Source organism: Olea europaea, chromosome 19 (genome assembly GCF_002742605.1).
Source record: "Olea europaea var. sylvestris chromosome 19, O_europaea_v1, whole genome shotgun sequence".
NCBI classification, from domain to species: Eukaryota; Viridiplantae; Streptophyta; class Magnoliopsida; order Lamiales; family Oleaceae; genus Olea; species Olea europaea.
Genome location: NC_036255.1, coordinates 7,935,409 through 7,950,857, shown reverse-complemented (window position 1 = coordinate 7,950,857; position 15,449 = coordinate 7,935,409). Strand labels below are relative to the sequence as shown.

General features: G+C 33.0%; 2 protein-coding genes across 2 annotated transcripts; both read left to right on the top strand.

Moving 5' to 3' along the window:
- The first annotated feature begins 6,789 nt into the window (after nucleotides 1–6,789).
- Nucleotides 6,790–7,698, top strand: LOC111368415. The gene has a single exon (XM_022989639.1). It carries the CDS (start codon nucleotides 7,002–7,004, stop codon nucleotides 7,476–7,478), a length of 477 nt encoding a protein of 158 aa, XP_022845407.1. The 5' UTR covers nucleotides 6,790–7,001; the 3' UTR covers nucleotides 7,479–7,698.
- A 2,605-nt stretch (nucleotides 7,699–10,303) lies between these two features.
- On the top strand, nucleotides 10,304–12,489 carry LOC111368668. Its single transcript, XM_022990050.1, has 2 exons — nucleotides 10,304–10,989; nucleotides 12,350–12,489. Exon 1 carries the CDS (start codon nucleotides 10,510–10,512, stop codon nucleotides 10,984–10,986), a length of 477 nt encoding a protein of 158 aa, XP_022845818.1. The 5' UTR covers nucleotides 10,304–10,509; the 3' UTR covers nucleotides 10,987–10,989; nucleotides 12,350–12,489.
- Nucleotides 12,490–15,449: the final 2,960 nt, after the last annotated feature.

Genomic DNA, 15,449 nt, shown 5'->3' with positions numbered 1-15,449 from the left:
AGGTGTTTCGCGCGTGTTAATTCGCTAACAATTAAAGAGGATCAGACGATTGTGTAAGGGACGAAACCTCTTGAGACAAAGGCCCAAAAAGGGGTGTTCTTTTTATTGGCGATGAACTTTACAATTGGAAACGGAAAACAACGTGCCTCCAAGGGGCGCAAGCACACGAGTTACAGAAAAGGAAATGTTTAAGCTAAAAGTTAAAGGAATGAAAATTACATATTCTCTGTTCGAAAGTTTTGGATTCGGTCCCTTTCTTCTAAGTTCTTTCTCCCTTTTATACTTCATAGGCGATCCATTTGTGATTAACTGCTCTAAAAAACTGTTTGATCGCCCTATAACTACCCACTTTCTTTGTAGTGGCCATTTTGTCATGAAACTGTCCTTTTAACTGCTGCCATTATCTTGCATCGTTCAACCACTTTCGATTGAACCCCTTGAGTCGTGGAACGTGATAAAGTCACTTTAGCAATTGCCTCAATAACTGCATCATAATGCGTTATGTTTGTTGATACCTTGGGCGACTTGAAGATTTGGGCGAGACTCTGGACGACCGTCTGCCATTCTATTCGTTCAGACTCTGAGCGACTTGCAAACTTGGACGATGGCGTTATCGCACTATTGGGCCCCTTATTTGGGCATTCACCTTGACTCGTTCAATTGGATTTCGTTCTTTGGGCTATCTGATTTGGGGATCCTCCAATTGGGCTTTACTCTCTGGGCTGTTCGATTTGGGCTGAATTTTTATGTGTCAACAGGGGCGAAAAATGCTAAAACATCTTCATTTGCTGCCGCCCATTTTGCAGTGTAGTAATCTTTATAAAGTGCTGTAACTTTTTGCACTAAATCCCCATGATTGGCTTCGGCTTTATCGGAACGCTAGCTGTTTTGGTACTAAACAAAGGATTTGAAGAAACTGTTCAAGTTGACGCATCCATTTCTCCCAAACGACTGCAAACTTGTTCTCAACTCGAGTGTTCATCTTGTAGTGAAAATCTAGAGAGAATTCTGCAGGTTGAATATGTGGAGTTCGGTGTATTATATGTGTCAATGTATATGTCGGCAGTCGGCTTGTCAGGCGATGAAGTGTTCCCGAAGTGCGAGGCTTTTTTGCATGGCTTATTCGATGCATGGGAACGTGTCACTAAAAGGAATTTGAGTTCATCAGCACTCTGAGGTGCATGCATGTAAAATTTGATGATGTAATCATAACTTTCTCAGAATAAGAAGAGACGTGTTTCTTTTTTGGGAATTGCCCTATGTACAGAGCAATTTCCTACAGAATCCTTACCGATCTCTCAGTGTAGGGGTCGGTCCCACATGAAGGGGGAAAAATTCGGGGCCCACACTTTGAGCATTTGGCAGGAGTCTTTAAAGTGTGGGTTCTTTTTTTATTTTCTTAATCATCTGTAGCTCTCCAGCGATAGACTTTTCAACATTTTATATTTTATAGTCTTGGAGTCTTCAACCGTTCTCCAAGCAATGCACGCATGGTTCGAGGACTCAGCTCCGTCATTGGTTCGTAACGACTGTTACTGCTCTGATTTTGTCCATATGTTCGTGGAGAGGCATGTTGCTCCTCATATCGCTCGATTACAGACTGGATTCCCCCCTGACTTGCTCCTTCCTTGTCGGATCTCTGAGGCATACTGTTTCTCCTTTTGCACTTTCAACACCTAACACCACTATCCCACTGGGCGTGCCAAATTGTTTCGTGCGTGTAAATTCGCTAACAATTAAAGAGGATCAGACGATTGTGTAAGGGACGAAACCTCTTGAGATCAATTTCGCCATTATTTAAATGAATAAAAGTCATTTACATTAATTCGAAGTCCAGTTACTTGTAAGTTATTTAGTAGGTATTAACATTAAAGACAGCGATTGAGTTTTCCATAAAAAAGGCTGTTCAAAGCACTAACTAAGATTTCCAAATATTCTGTTGAAAAGTTTTCTTTTCTTTTCATTTTTTCTTTTCTTTTGTTTTTTTATCAGGAAAAAAAAAGGTTAGAACCTTTTTTTATGTCTCCTATCCTTTCTTTATCTGGATCGATGATTGCTAAACATCTCATTTGTACAATAATTGGAGCCATCCACATCCCATCATCCATCTAAATTTCGTACCCTTCAATCACTTTTAATTAATATTGAATTGAGCTGTGGAATTGTGTGTGAATTAATCACTACCTAATTACTTTTAGTCCATGTTTGAGTTTCATTATATTAAATTTTAGGAAAAATATATATTTTTGTAATAAGGTTTTTTTTAAAGGAATGTGTGGTTAAAAAAGAAGAAAATTTTTAATTTTACATATAATATTATTTTATTGAAAAATGTATGGTTGAAAAGAAAGAGAAATAAATGTATTTTTGAATTAATGACACCCAAACAAGGATCCCAGGTTTTATCACTAATTGCACACAAGTTCCAATGTCAGAAAAAATTTCACTTCGGTCCCCAAAGTGTACTCTTTGACACTTGGATCCCCAATAAAATTTTATTGACTTTTAGGTTCTCAAACTCTTAGTTTTTATGCATATAATTGACAAAAATATGCTTTAAGAGTACTTGTCTTACACATGACCTATTTTAAAAGAGAATTTTAGTCCATAGTCTCCATTTATTAAGTAAAAAAATAAATTAAATTCATCTTGATTGTCTTCTTACACCTAGTCTAGACCGGCCTCTCCGCCACCATCCTAAACTTTCCCGCTTTCACCTCTCCTCAATTGGGGATTCAAGTGCTCGAAAGAGTATATTTGAAGACCACGTATGCAAATTTTTCCCAATTTTGGCCATTTTGTCATGAAACTGTCTTTTTAACTGCTGCCATTATCTTGCATCGTTCAACCACTTTCGATTGAACCCCTTGAGTCATGGAACGTGATAAAGTCACTTTAGCAATTGCCTCAATAACTGCATCATAATGCGTTATGTTTGTTGATACCTTGGCCGACTTGAAGATTTGGGCGAGACTCTGGACGACCGTCTGCCATTCTATTCGTTCAGACTCTGAGCGACTTGCAAACTTGGACGATGGCGTTATCGCACTATTGGGCCCCTTATTTGGGCATTCACCTTGACTCGTTCAATTGGATTTCGTTCTTTGGGCTATCTGATTTGGGGATCCTCCAATTGGGCTTTACTCTCTAGGCTGTTCGATTTGGGCTGAATTTTTATGTGTCAACAGGGGCGAAAATGCTAAAACATCTTCATTTGCTGCCGCCCATTTTGCAGTGTAGTAATCTTTATAAAGTGCTGTAACTTTTTGCACTAAATCCCCATGATTGGCTTCGGCTTTATCGGAACGCTAGCTGTTTTGGTACTAAACGAAGGATTTGAAGAAACTGTTCAAGTTGACGCATCCATTTCTCCCAAACGACTGCAAACTTGTTCTCAACTCGAGTGTTCATCTTGTAGTGAAAATCTAGAGAGAATTCTGCAGGTTGAATATGTGGAGTTCGGTGTATTATATGTGTCAATGTATATGTCGGCAGTCGGCTTGTCAGGCGATGAAGTGTTCCCGAAGTGCGAGGCTTTTTTGCATGGCTTATTCGATGCATGGGAACATGTCACTAAAAGGAATTTGAGTTCATCAGCACTCTGAGGTGCATGCATGTAAAATTTGATGATGTAATCATAACTTTCTCAGAATAAGAAGAGACGTGTTTCTTTTTTGGGAATTGCCCTATGTACAGAGCAGTTTCCTACAGAATCCTTACCGATCTCTCAGTGTAGGGGTCGGTCCCACATGAAGGGGGAAAAAAATTCGGGGCCCACACTTTGAGCATTTGGCAGGAGTCTTTAAAGTGTGGGTTCTTTTTTTATTTTCTTAATCATCTGTAGCTCTCCAGTGCTAGACTTTTCAACATTTTATATTTTATGGTCTTGGAGTCTTCAATAGGACTAAAGCCCATTGGACAACCCTAATAGGGGCGTCACAAAACTCCCTGACCGTACATGGATTTTCACCCAAGAATAACCCCTTCAATAGTGAGGCGGTTGATCCCAATCTATTTAAATCTATAAATTTAGATCCAATGTAATTAAAGTTGTCAATATAGACCTTAAAAATCTTATGTGGTTTTTAATTGAATTTGAGAGAAATGTTAAATGATTTGATAGTTTTTTTTGAGTCTTGTAAAAGTCACATGTGATTTTAACATTTACATTGATTGTTACAATCGCGTGAAGATTCCAATTCATATATTTAAATAAATTGGGGTCCAAAACCTCAGTTTTTAAGGTTATGATGTGAATTGTTGAGATGTCAAACCCCAATTTCGCCATTATTTAAATGAATAAAAGTCATTTACATTAATTCGAAGTCCAGTTACTTGTAAGTTATTTAGTAGGTATTAACATTAAAGACAGCGATTGAGTTTTCCATAAAAAAGGCTGTTCAAAGCACTAACTAAGATTTCCAAATATTCTGTTGAAAAGTTTTCTTTTCTTTTCATTTTTTCTTTTCTTTTGTTTTTTTATCAGGAAAAAAAAAGGTTAGAACCTTTTTTTATGTCTCCTATCCTTTCTTTATCTGGATCGATGATTGCTAAACATCTCATTTGTACAATAATTGGAGCCATCCACATCCCATCATCCATCTAAATTTCGTACCCTTCAATCACTTTTAATTAATATTGAATTGAGCTGTGGAATTGTGTGTTAATTAATCACTACCTAATTACTTTTAGTCCATGTTTGAGTTTCATTATATTAAATTTTAGGAAAAATATATATTTTTGTAATAAGGTTTTTTTTAAAGGAATGTGTGGTTAAAAAAGAAGAAATTTTTTAATTTTACATGTAATATTATCTTATTGAAAAATGTATGGTTGAAAAGAAAGAAATAAATGTATTTTAGAATTAATGATACCCAAACAAGGATCCCAGGTTTTATCACTAATTACACACAAGTTCCAATGTCAGAAAAAATTTCACTTCGGTCCCCAAAGTGTACTCTTTGACACTTGGGTCCCCAATAAAATTTTATTGACTTTTAGGTTCTCAAACTCTTAGTTTTTATGCATGTAATTGACAAAAATATGCTTTAAGAGTACTTGTCTTACACATGACCTATTTTAAAAGAGAATTTTAGTCCATAGTCTCCATTTATTAAGTAAAAAAATAAATTAAATTCATCTCGATTGTCTTCTTCCACCTAGTCTAGACCGGCCTCTCCGCCACCATCCTAAACTTTCCCGCTTTCACCTCTCCTCAATTGGGGATTCAAGTGCTCGAAAGAGTATATTTGAAGACCACGTATGCAAAATTTTCCCAATTGTGTGATGCTTGCCGTGGGGCCCTGCCCTCGATATGACCCTTCCCTCCATTCCTCTCACATGTATCCCACTTACAAGTTACATCTCTCTCAATCATTAAGGGCTTGTTTGTTGTAATTTTTTTGAGAATAAATTATGTGATTTTTTATTTTTATTTTTTGAAAAATGTATGATTACGAAGTAGAAAAAAATTTATGATTTCTCGTACAAAATTATTTTATTGAAATATTGTATGATTAAAAAAAAAATTTAGAGAATCTCATCCGCACAGACCTAAGTGTCTTATCCACTTTTGGATTAGACATTGGCTAAATATTATAATTACTGTTTTAAACTAAGGTTGTTTTTTCTCTTTATTCGTGGTCCACTATCTTATCTAATGAAACCAATTTACTTTTGAATTCTTTTCCAAGTTTGAAAACATGTTTATTAGTTTGGTACATGATTGTGAAGTACTTCAAGCAATTGTCACGATTGGTATCCTTTGTCATTCTTAAATCATTGATTTAATTAATATAATTGGAAAACGAAATCGACATTGACTTAAAAATTTCTGGTTAAATAAAATGTACTGTTTATGGAATCAATATTAAAAGTTGACAATGTCCTGCAACACTTTCTAAGCACGCAACTAGGAAACTCGAATATCTCCAATTCACTTCTATTATAAAATTTTTTATATTTACTTAAATCGCAGTATTCGCAAGAGAATTTTTCAACCCTAATGCAAGAAGTGTTAAACAAACTCACTAATCTCAAGTTTGTTGTCGACCTCCAAATTCGAATGTCAATAGATTTCGGCTCTACTTTCGTTCACAGGTATGTTAGACTGCAAGTGACAATAGCTTCAACAAAGGTGCGACGGATGCAGACTTGGATGTTCATGTCAGACCATGAAGAAAGTATTTTGGTGTGGGGAGAGACATAATGGACTAAAAATATGTTTCATAGATTGAAGATTATCAAGTTTGCATTACAAGAATGCAGCACCTTTGGAAGATATTAAAAGGTATGTTCGATAGTAATTTTGAGAATTGTTTTTTTTACCTTAGGAGAAAAGTGAGAGTCACCTGTGAGAGGAGAAATCAAAAATTACCTCTGAAATAGTGAAGTAACGGTCAAAAATCAATTTTTTGGGGTGAAAAATCACTCTCAAATAGGGCCTAAGTGTGAACTTTTATTCCAAGAGAAAAGAAATGATGTTTATTGAATTAGTCTCATCTTAAAGGCACAATAGTTAGCTCAAATGTAACAATCCCTGACTATCATAGGTCTGTGGTAGCTGACCAAAAATTGAAAAGCAACCGCCATGGGTCATAAGCCTGTGAATTGAAAAATTGATTGAGCGTATTTGCTATAAGATTATCAAATCTATCAGATTACGTAGATTTTGATAAAAATTGATGAAATGTGTGATTGAAAAATTGTGGGACTTATAAAGTGTTTGGTTAAAATTAATTGTTAACTTTAGCTTAAATTAATTTCTTCCAAACATGGCTACACATTTTACGTTCTCTTACTCTCTCAATCTTTGGTCGAGAAAATAAGACAATTAGAGTTCACACAAGTCAAAGCAATCCACAAACCTAGATTAATTTGTGAAAAACAAGTCCATGAACCTTCTCTTTCCAATGAAAGCCACTGTCCACGTGATCTTGCTTGGAGATTTGTTTATCATCTAGTTTAACCTCCTTCTTCTGTCCCTCCCTCCCTTTCTTTCCATGATGAACACCATTAGATGCTGTATATCTTGCATTCTACCCTGTGGTGTCCTTGACGTGATTCGAATAGTCCATGCTAATGGTCAGGTTGAAGAGATAAGTGGCAGCAATATTAAAGCAGAAGAGATCATGAAATTACATCCAAATCATGTACTAACGAAAACTTCATCGCCCACCGGTGAAGGGATTTGCCCAAAGATTGTTGCAGTTCCTCCTGATGCAGAACTTCAACGAGGGAAGATTTACTTCCTGATGCCAGTGCCAGAAAAAACTCGATTGAGATCATCAACAAAGAGGAAAAAGAAAGAGTCCCAGGTTACTATTGAGAAGAACAACAACGTTATCGTCATGTCTGATAAATACTTGAGTGATATTCTTAAAGAGAAGGTATCGACACAAAGGGATCGAAGAAGAGGGCGTGTTGGCATATGGAGACCTCACTTAGAGAGCATTTCTGAGACACCAACGGAAGCTTAAATGGTGAGTAAGTTATATTTTCAATATAGATCATCAAAAATTGGGCTTTAAAACTGAAAATAATTATCTTTTCTCAGCTTTACTTTTTATACTTATAATCACAGGAAAAATAATTATTCCTAAGTTTGTAATATTGTTAAAGTTATGTTCGTTATTAGCTGCAACATTTGTAGAAGAAACTGATTTTGGAGTGTTTCTTTAACTGCTTTTCTGGAGACTAGAGACGTGCCTCATGGAGAAAGCACTTAAAAAAGTTGCTTTTAAGCACTTACTAATTATTATTAATAATAAGTTTTTAGTTTCTCACTGGCGTCTGGGTAATTGAGATTATAATTTCGGCACCTATACCACTGGGAAGAAATTAAGGTTTGCACGTTTCCTGGTTGCACCTCCCTCTTCTGGCTGCACTGCATGTAGTGCTAATTTTCAGATTAATATTAAGATATTTTTTTTATATAAAATTTTAAAGAATTTTGATAAGAGTTGATTAAATGTGTGATTGAAAAGTTTTAGAAATATTCAATCACCAACTTGTTTTAGAGAAATTTTAAAATTATGAATTAATATTAAAAAAATAGACTAAAGATTATCAAAGGAATATATCTCTTGGACATTAAGTCATTAGTCCAAAATTTATGATCTTTCTTGATTCAATATTGAATATTTTCTTAAGGAATTATTTTTACCTTTTAAGAAAATAATCAATTACATTTCCGAGTTAGCTTGAACCTAGTTTTTCCCAATAAAATCAACAAACACTTATAAATTACATAAATCATAAACAGGGAAAAAAAGGTATTTAGAAAAAATAAATCTCTTCCTTAAATTACGAATGTGTGATGCTACTGCTCACTAAACTTTTAGGTGGTTGAATTTTGACACCAAACTTTAAGATGATCGAGTTTTGACCACTACACTTTAAAAATATCTTCTAAAATTTATTGTTAAAAGTTGGATTAAGCCTCTATTTGGCCCCCATTAAAATTATAATTCATTCCTCTCTCTCTCCCCTTATCAACCACTCATTTTTCAATAAAATAATTTGTATGTAATTCCAATTTTTTTTTTAAACCACATATTTTCAAAAAAACATTATTCTAACTATTAAAATTTCAAATAATGGAGACTAAATTTTGAATTTAATTTAATTTCAAATAATTGTAAAAAGAATTATTCTATCAAGCTTTGATCAATCACAAAATTAGACTTCTATGTATATGAACCATGATTTCCATTCTTCTCCGGTTCCTTTCCATACGAATTCTAATAATGAGCAAGATACAGGCCTGCTTTCTGATCTCATGCCCCTGGTGGGCATGATATAAACCCTCGATATGACCCTTCCCTCCATTCCTCTCACATGTATCCCACTTACAAGTTACATCTCTCTCAATCATTAAGGGCTTGTTTGTTGTAATTTTTTTGAGAATAAATTATGTGAAAAAAATGACTTTTTTTTTTTTTTTTTGGGAAAAATCTATGATTACAAAGTAGAAAAATTTATGATTTCTCATACAAAATTATTTTATTGAAATATTGTATGATTAAAAAAAAATTTTAGAGAATCTCATCCGCACAGACCTAAGTGTCTTATCCACTTTTGGATTAGACATTGGCTAAATATTATAATTACTGTTTTAAACTAAGGTTGTTTTTTCTCTTTATTCGTGGTCCACTATCTTATCTAATGAAACCAATTTACTTTTGAATTCTTTTCCAAGTTTGAAAACACGTTTGTTAGTTTGGTACATGATTGTGAAGTACTTCAAGCAATTGTCACGATTGGTATCCTTTGTCATTCTTAAATCATTGATTTAATTAATATAATTGGAAAACGAAATCGACATTGACTTAAAAATTTCTGGTTAAATAAAATGTACTGTTTATGGAATCAATATTAAAAGTTGACAAGGTCCTGCAACACTTTCTAAGCACGCAACTAGGAAACTCGAAAATCTCCAATTCACTTCTATTATAAAAATTTTAAATTTACTTAAATCGTGGTTTTCGCAAGAGAATTTTTCACCCCTAATGCAAGAATTGTTAAACAAAACTCACTAATCTCAAGTTTGTTGTCGACCTCCAAATTCGAATGTCAACATATTTCGGCTCTACTTTCGTTCACATGTATGTTAGACTGCAAGTGACAATAGCTTCAACAAAGGTGCAACGGTTGAAGACTTGGATGTTCATGTCAGACCATGAAGAAAGTATTTTGGTGTGGGGAGAGACATAATGGACAAAAAATATGATTCATAGATTGAAGATTATCAAGTTTGCATTACAAGAATGCAGTACCTTTGGAAGATATTAAAAGGTTTGTTCGACAGTAATTTTGAGAATTGATTTTTTTACCGTTAGGAGAAAAGTGAGGGCCACCTGTGAAAGAAGAAATCAAAAATTACAGCTGAAATAGTGAAATAACGGTCAAAAATCAATTTTTTGGTGAAAAATCACTCTCGAATGAGGCCTAAGTGTGAACTTTTATTCCATGAGAAAGGAGATGATGTTTATTGAATTAGTCTCATCTTAAAGGCACAATAGTTAGCTCAAATGTAACAATCCCTGACTATCATAGGTCTGTGGTAGCTGACCAAAAATTGAAAAGCAACCGCCATGGGTCATAAGCCTGTAAATTGAAAAATTGATTGAGCGTATTTGCTATAAGATTATCAAATCTATCAATTTACGTAGATTTTAATAAAAATTGATGAAATGTGTGATTGAAAAATTGTGGGATTGATAAAGTATTTAATTAAAATTAATTGTTGACTTTAACTTAAATTAATTTCTTCCAAACATGGCTATACATTTTACGTTCTTACTCTCTCATGGTTCATCTTTGGTTGAGCAAATAAGACAATTAGAGTTCACACAAGTCAAAGCAATCCACAAACCTAGATTCATTTGTGAAAACAAGTCCATGAACCTTCTCTTTCCAATGAAAGCCACTGTCCACGTGATCTTGCTTGGAGATTTGTTTATCATCTAGTTTAACCTCCCTCTTCTGTCCCTCCCTCCCTCACTTTCCATGATGAACACCATTAGATGCTGTATATCTTGCATTCTACCCTGTGGTGTCCTTGACGTGATTCGAATAGTCCATGCTAATGGTCAGGTTGAAGAGATAAGTGGCAGCAATTTTAAAGCAGAAGAGATCATGAAATTACATCCAAATCATGTACTAACGAAAACTTCATCGCCCACCGGTGAAGGGATTTGCCCAAAGATTGTTGAAGTTCCTCCTGATGCAGAACTTCAACGAGGGAAGATTTACTTCCTGATGCCAGTGCCAGGAAAAACTCGATCAAGATCATCAACAAAGAGGAAAAAGAAAGAGTCCCAAGTTACTATTGAGAAGAACAACAACGTTATCGTCATGTCTGATAAATACTTGAGTGATATTCTTAAAGAGAAGGTATCGACACAAAGGGATCGAAGAAGAGGGCGTGTTGGCATATGGAGACCTCACTTAGAGAGCATTTCTGAGACACCAACGGAAGCTTAAATGGTGAGTAAGTTATATTTTCAATATAGATCATCAAAAATTGGGCTTTAAAACTGAAAATAATTATCTTTTCTCAGCTTTACTTTTTATACTTATAATCACAGGAAAAATAATTATTCCTAAGTTTGTAATATTGTTAAAGTTATGTTCGTTATTAGCTGCAACATTTGTAGAAGAAACTGATTTTGGAGTGTTTCTTTAACTGCTTTTCTGGAGACTAGAGACGTGCCTCATGGAGAAAGCACTTAAAAAAGTTGCTTTTAAGCACTTACTAATTATTATTAATAATAAGTTTTTAGTTTCTCACTGGCGTCTGGGTAATTGAGATTATAATTTCGGCACCTATACCACTGGGAAGAAATTAAGGTTTGCACGTTTCCTGGTTGCACCTCCCTCTTCTGGCTGCACTGCATGTAGTGCTAATTTTCAGATTAATATTAAGATTTTTTTTTATATAAAATTTTAAAGAATTTTGATAAGAGTTGATTAAATGTGTGATTGAAAAGTTTTAGAAATATTCAATCACCAACTTGTTTTAGAGAAATTTTAAAATTATGAATTAATATTAAAAAAATAAATCTCTTCCTTAAATTACGAATGTGTGATGCTACTGCTCACTAAACTTTTAGGTGGTTGAATTTTGACACCAAACTTTAAGATGATCGAGTTTTGACCACTACACTTTAAAAATATCTTCTAAAATTTATTGTTAAAAGTTGGATTAAGCCTCTATTTGGCCCCCATTAAAATTATAATTCATTCATCTCTCTCTCCCCTTATCAACCACTCATTTTTCAATAAAATAATTTGTATGTAATTCCAATTTTTTTTTTAAACCACATATTTTCAAAAAAACATTATTCTAACTATTAAAATTTCAAATAATGGAGACTAAATTTTGAATTTAATTTAATTTCAAATAATTGTAAAAAGAATTATTCTATCAAGCTTTGATCAATCACAAAATTAGACTTCTATGTATATGAACCATGATTTCCATTCTTCTCCGGTTCCTTTCCATACGAATTCTAATAATGAGCAAGATACAGGCCTGCTTTCTGATCTCATGCCCCTGGTGGGCATGATATAAACTTTTCACTGTTAAACTTCACTTATGATTATCATAAAAGGTTCTCTTACCACGTCAGCAATGTAAAACTCTCATCCTGCTCATTGGGAGCATGAAATCAATTCTAGAGCAGTAAAATTGTCAATTCCTACAGAAAATTAACTGCACTCCCTTATTTGATTTTCTATAATCTGAATTGAACTTTTACAACACTAATTCTAGTGAACTGATTTGATCGAAGTTACGTGCTCTAGCATTTTGGGTGACTGAAAAATTTGCCTTTCTTGAAATTAGGATCCGTTTGATTGCAAAGATGGAATTGAACTATCAAGAAAGCGAATTTCAGGGAATTGTATTGCCTATAATTGTTTTTCTGGGAATTGTAAATTATTGTGTTTGATTGGTATAATTTTTCACGTGGAAAATTTTGAAATGAAAGTCCTTTTGGGTATTCGTTTGGCTCTGTTTTATATGAAAATTGTCAATTAAAGGGATATAATTTATTGGTATTGGGGATAGAATTTGTTTCAATTGCCAAAAAAATCAAAAAGCCAAGAAAATCATCTATCGTTTAGTGTTATTTTGGTTTTATTTTATATGAAAATTGTCCATTAAAGGAAAATATTTTTTTTACAATTAAGGATAAAATTTATTTCCATTGGCCAAAAAAGTACCAAGAAAACTTCAAAGTTCAAGATAATCAAGAATTTGAATGCCATGGAAAAAAAAAAGTATCTAACACCTAAAATTGGAAAATTTAGTTCCACCCTATCAAACACACCCTTAGATCATTAGAGTCCTTGCTTGTGCGAAGGGCACATTTACCATTCAGGCAGGAAATTTGATCGTTGATTGCGAGAAGCTTTTCCTTGCCCAAGGGTTGCACAAAATTAAATAAATTTTTATTGGAAAATATGTAATCGAAAAGTGAAGGTTAAAATAATTTGGAGAACAATGATTTTAGAGAAATCTATGCCTAACAAGTCTTAAACAAAGATACTTCTCTTTCAGTCGACTTCTTAAATTGTTTTTTTATCTGTCTCTTTCAGTCGACTTCTTGAGTTGTTTAGCTTGTAGAAGGATTGCTTTTATAAGTACTACAACAAGGAGAATAATTCTTTTTACAACTTTACCACCTCTTGTTTCACTTCATTTATAATGCCAACAATTTTTTGATATAGTTCCGATCGAATGTTTGATTATTGTGTCATGTACAAATCAAGTCTAGTAGTTTCGAGCTTTATATATGTATACTATATATTGCTGTAGTAGTCATCCAATACAAAGAATTATTGATTTGCTTGACGATCGAATTTGGAGCTCATGCATGATTGTACCGTATATGCATTACTCACTGAAAATAACCAAATTTTGAGATTTTTATGTCTGTTTGTTCGTGCTCGTGTTCGTGTTCGTGTTCGTGTGTGGGGGGGGGGAGGGTATATATATTAACTTGAAAAAAAAATCAATTACAAACATTAATATGAACTCTAATAAATTGAGAATTAAAAAAATTGAATTCCTCTTATATACATTAACATGAACCTTATTGATATGAAATTAAGTTCTAGTACAAGAATTTTGAAATGTACTACACGAATCTAAATTATTTGAGTATTAATGAAATTAAGTTCCACTTAATGGAAATAAAGGTGAATGGATTTTGAAATGTACTGTCACAGTAATAAATACGAAAATTGACAAAATCATTCATGATAATAATTTACGTAAATAGGAATTTTATTTCATATTAAGAATTAATATAGGATTATTGGGTCGACAAATATAGAATTTTTGAAAGTATTCTTTAATTATTTAGCTGCCATTTTTGACAAGAAGATTACAAAGTGTCTGCTTCAAATTGGTATGAAATCAAATGCTAGATTTATCTTTGTGATCTGAATGATGAATACCTCAATTTCTTCATCATCACTTTATTTGTATTGAATATATCAACTAGAATTATTTATTATAGATACGTATTATGTCCCTCTATTTAACTTATTTGCACATTAAAATTAATTGAATAAATAAATTGAAACAAAACTCTCATAAGATTATCTTTTGTTTCAAAAAAAATTTAAAGAATTTAATTTACTTTTCAATCAAATGAAATGAATCTATTAAATGTACATTGATGATTACTAAGTAGTTGACAAAATGATTCATGATAATATTATGGTTAAATAAATTTAATATATATTGAAAAACGAAAAGTAAGGTATTATTGAAATAACTGAATTAGGGTAAGGTTAGAATCATCCTAAAAATGATTTTCATTTGATGTGATATTCAATAAATTATAGATGAGTAATCCAAAATCTTGTACGTTGGTTAAAAATTTCAACTTTATTTAGCTCTTGTGTTGACATCCATTAAATCAAAACTATTTTTTCTTAAACTCATTTTCAGTCAATTCACATAATAAAATATTTTGAATATAAACAAAATATTTTTTCATAGTTTTTAGTTACACATTCTTCAAAAATACTATTTCAAAACTTGTTTTTTCCGAAAAAATATTCACTACAATGGATGTCAAACCTGGGTGTGAGATGGGGTAGGTGATGCTTGTGAGGAAGATGAATATTATTTTATATATATATATACATATAAATTTATTTATTATTATTATTTTATGTTTAAAATGTAAACTTACAATTTGCGCTTTTTAAAAACGGTCAAATTATGGTAAAATGTTCGACTTTTGATCAACTAACGAATTTTTAGACTAAAATTGTCTAGATATCCTTCTATCGCACATTTTTGAAAAGTTTGATATACGTATATACTGCGATTTAAAGGTTTAAAAAGTAAAACTACAGTGTGTGGTTATTATTTTGTTTGAAAAGCTGGAGCCTCCGCTACAAATATCCCTAATTATTATCATACATTTCTAGTCTGAGGCATGAACTGTTCATGTGCCCTTTGGAGAGACTCTGCTTGAGAGAGCCCCATGGGAAGAGAAAATTAAAGTTTGGTCCTTCATGCACTTTGGCCTGAGTTAATATTTATATGCATTCATATCTTATTGATTTATTCGAAAAAATTACAGCTCTTGGATCTCCAACTTTTTCTTTATTTTCATATTTCTATTACTTTTTCGAGTAATATTAACTTTAGATTTATTAAAAATAAAAATTAATTTACGATTATTTATTTTGTAGCGGCAATGGAAATCAACAAAATAAACCATAAACAAAATCATTAATTAATGGATTTTTTTTGGGGGTAAAAGAGTAATATGAAGTTGAGTATTTTTCAACGCGGATTCCCCAAAAACATAAAAATATATAGGAATTTGCTCCTGTAATAAAGAGGCTGACCACCTCCCTGACAAGAGCCCCACAAATGGGGCGAGGCCCACACCAAAAAAGGGACCTCCCCCCCCCCC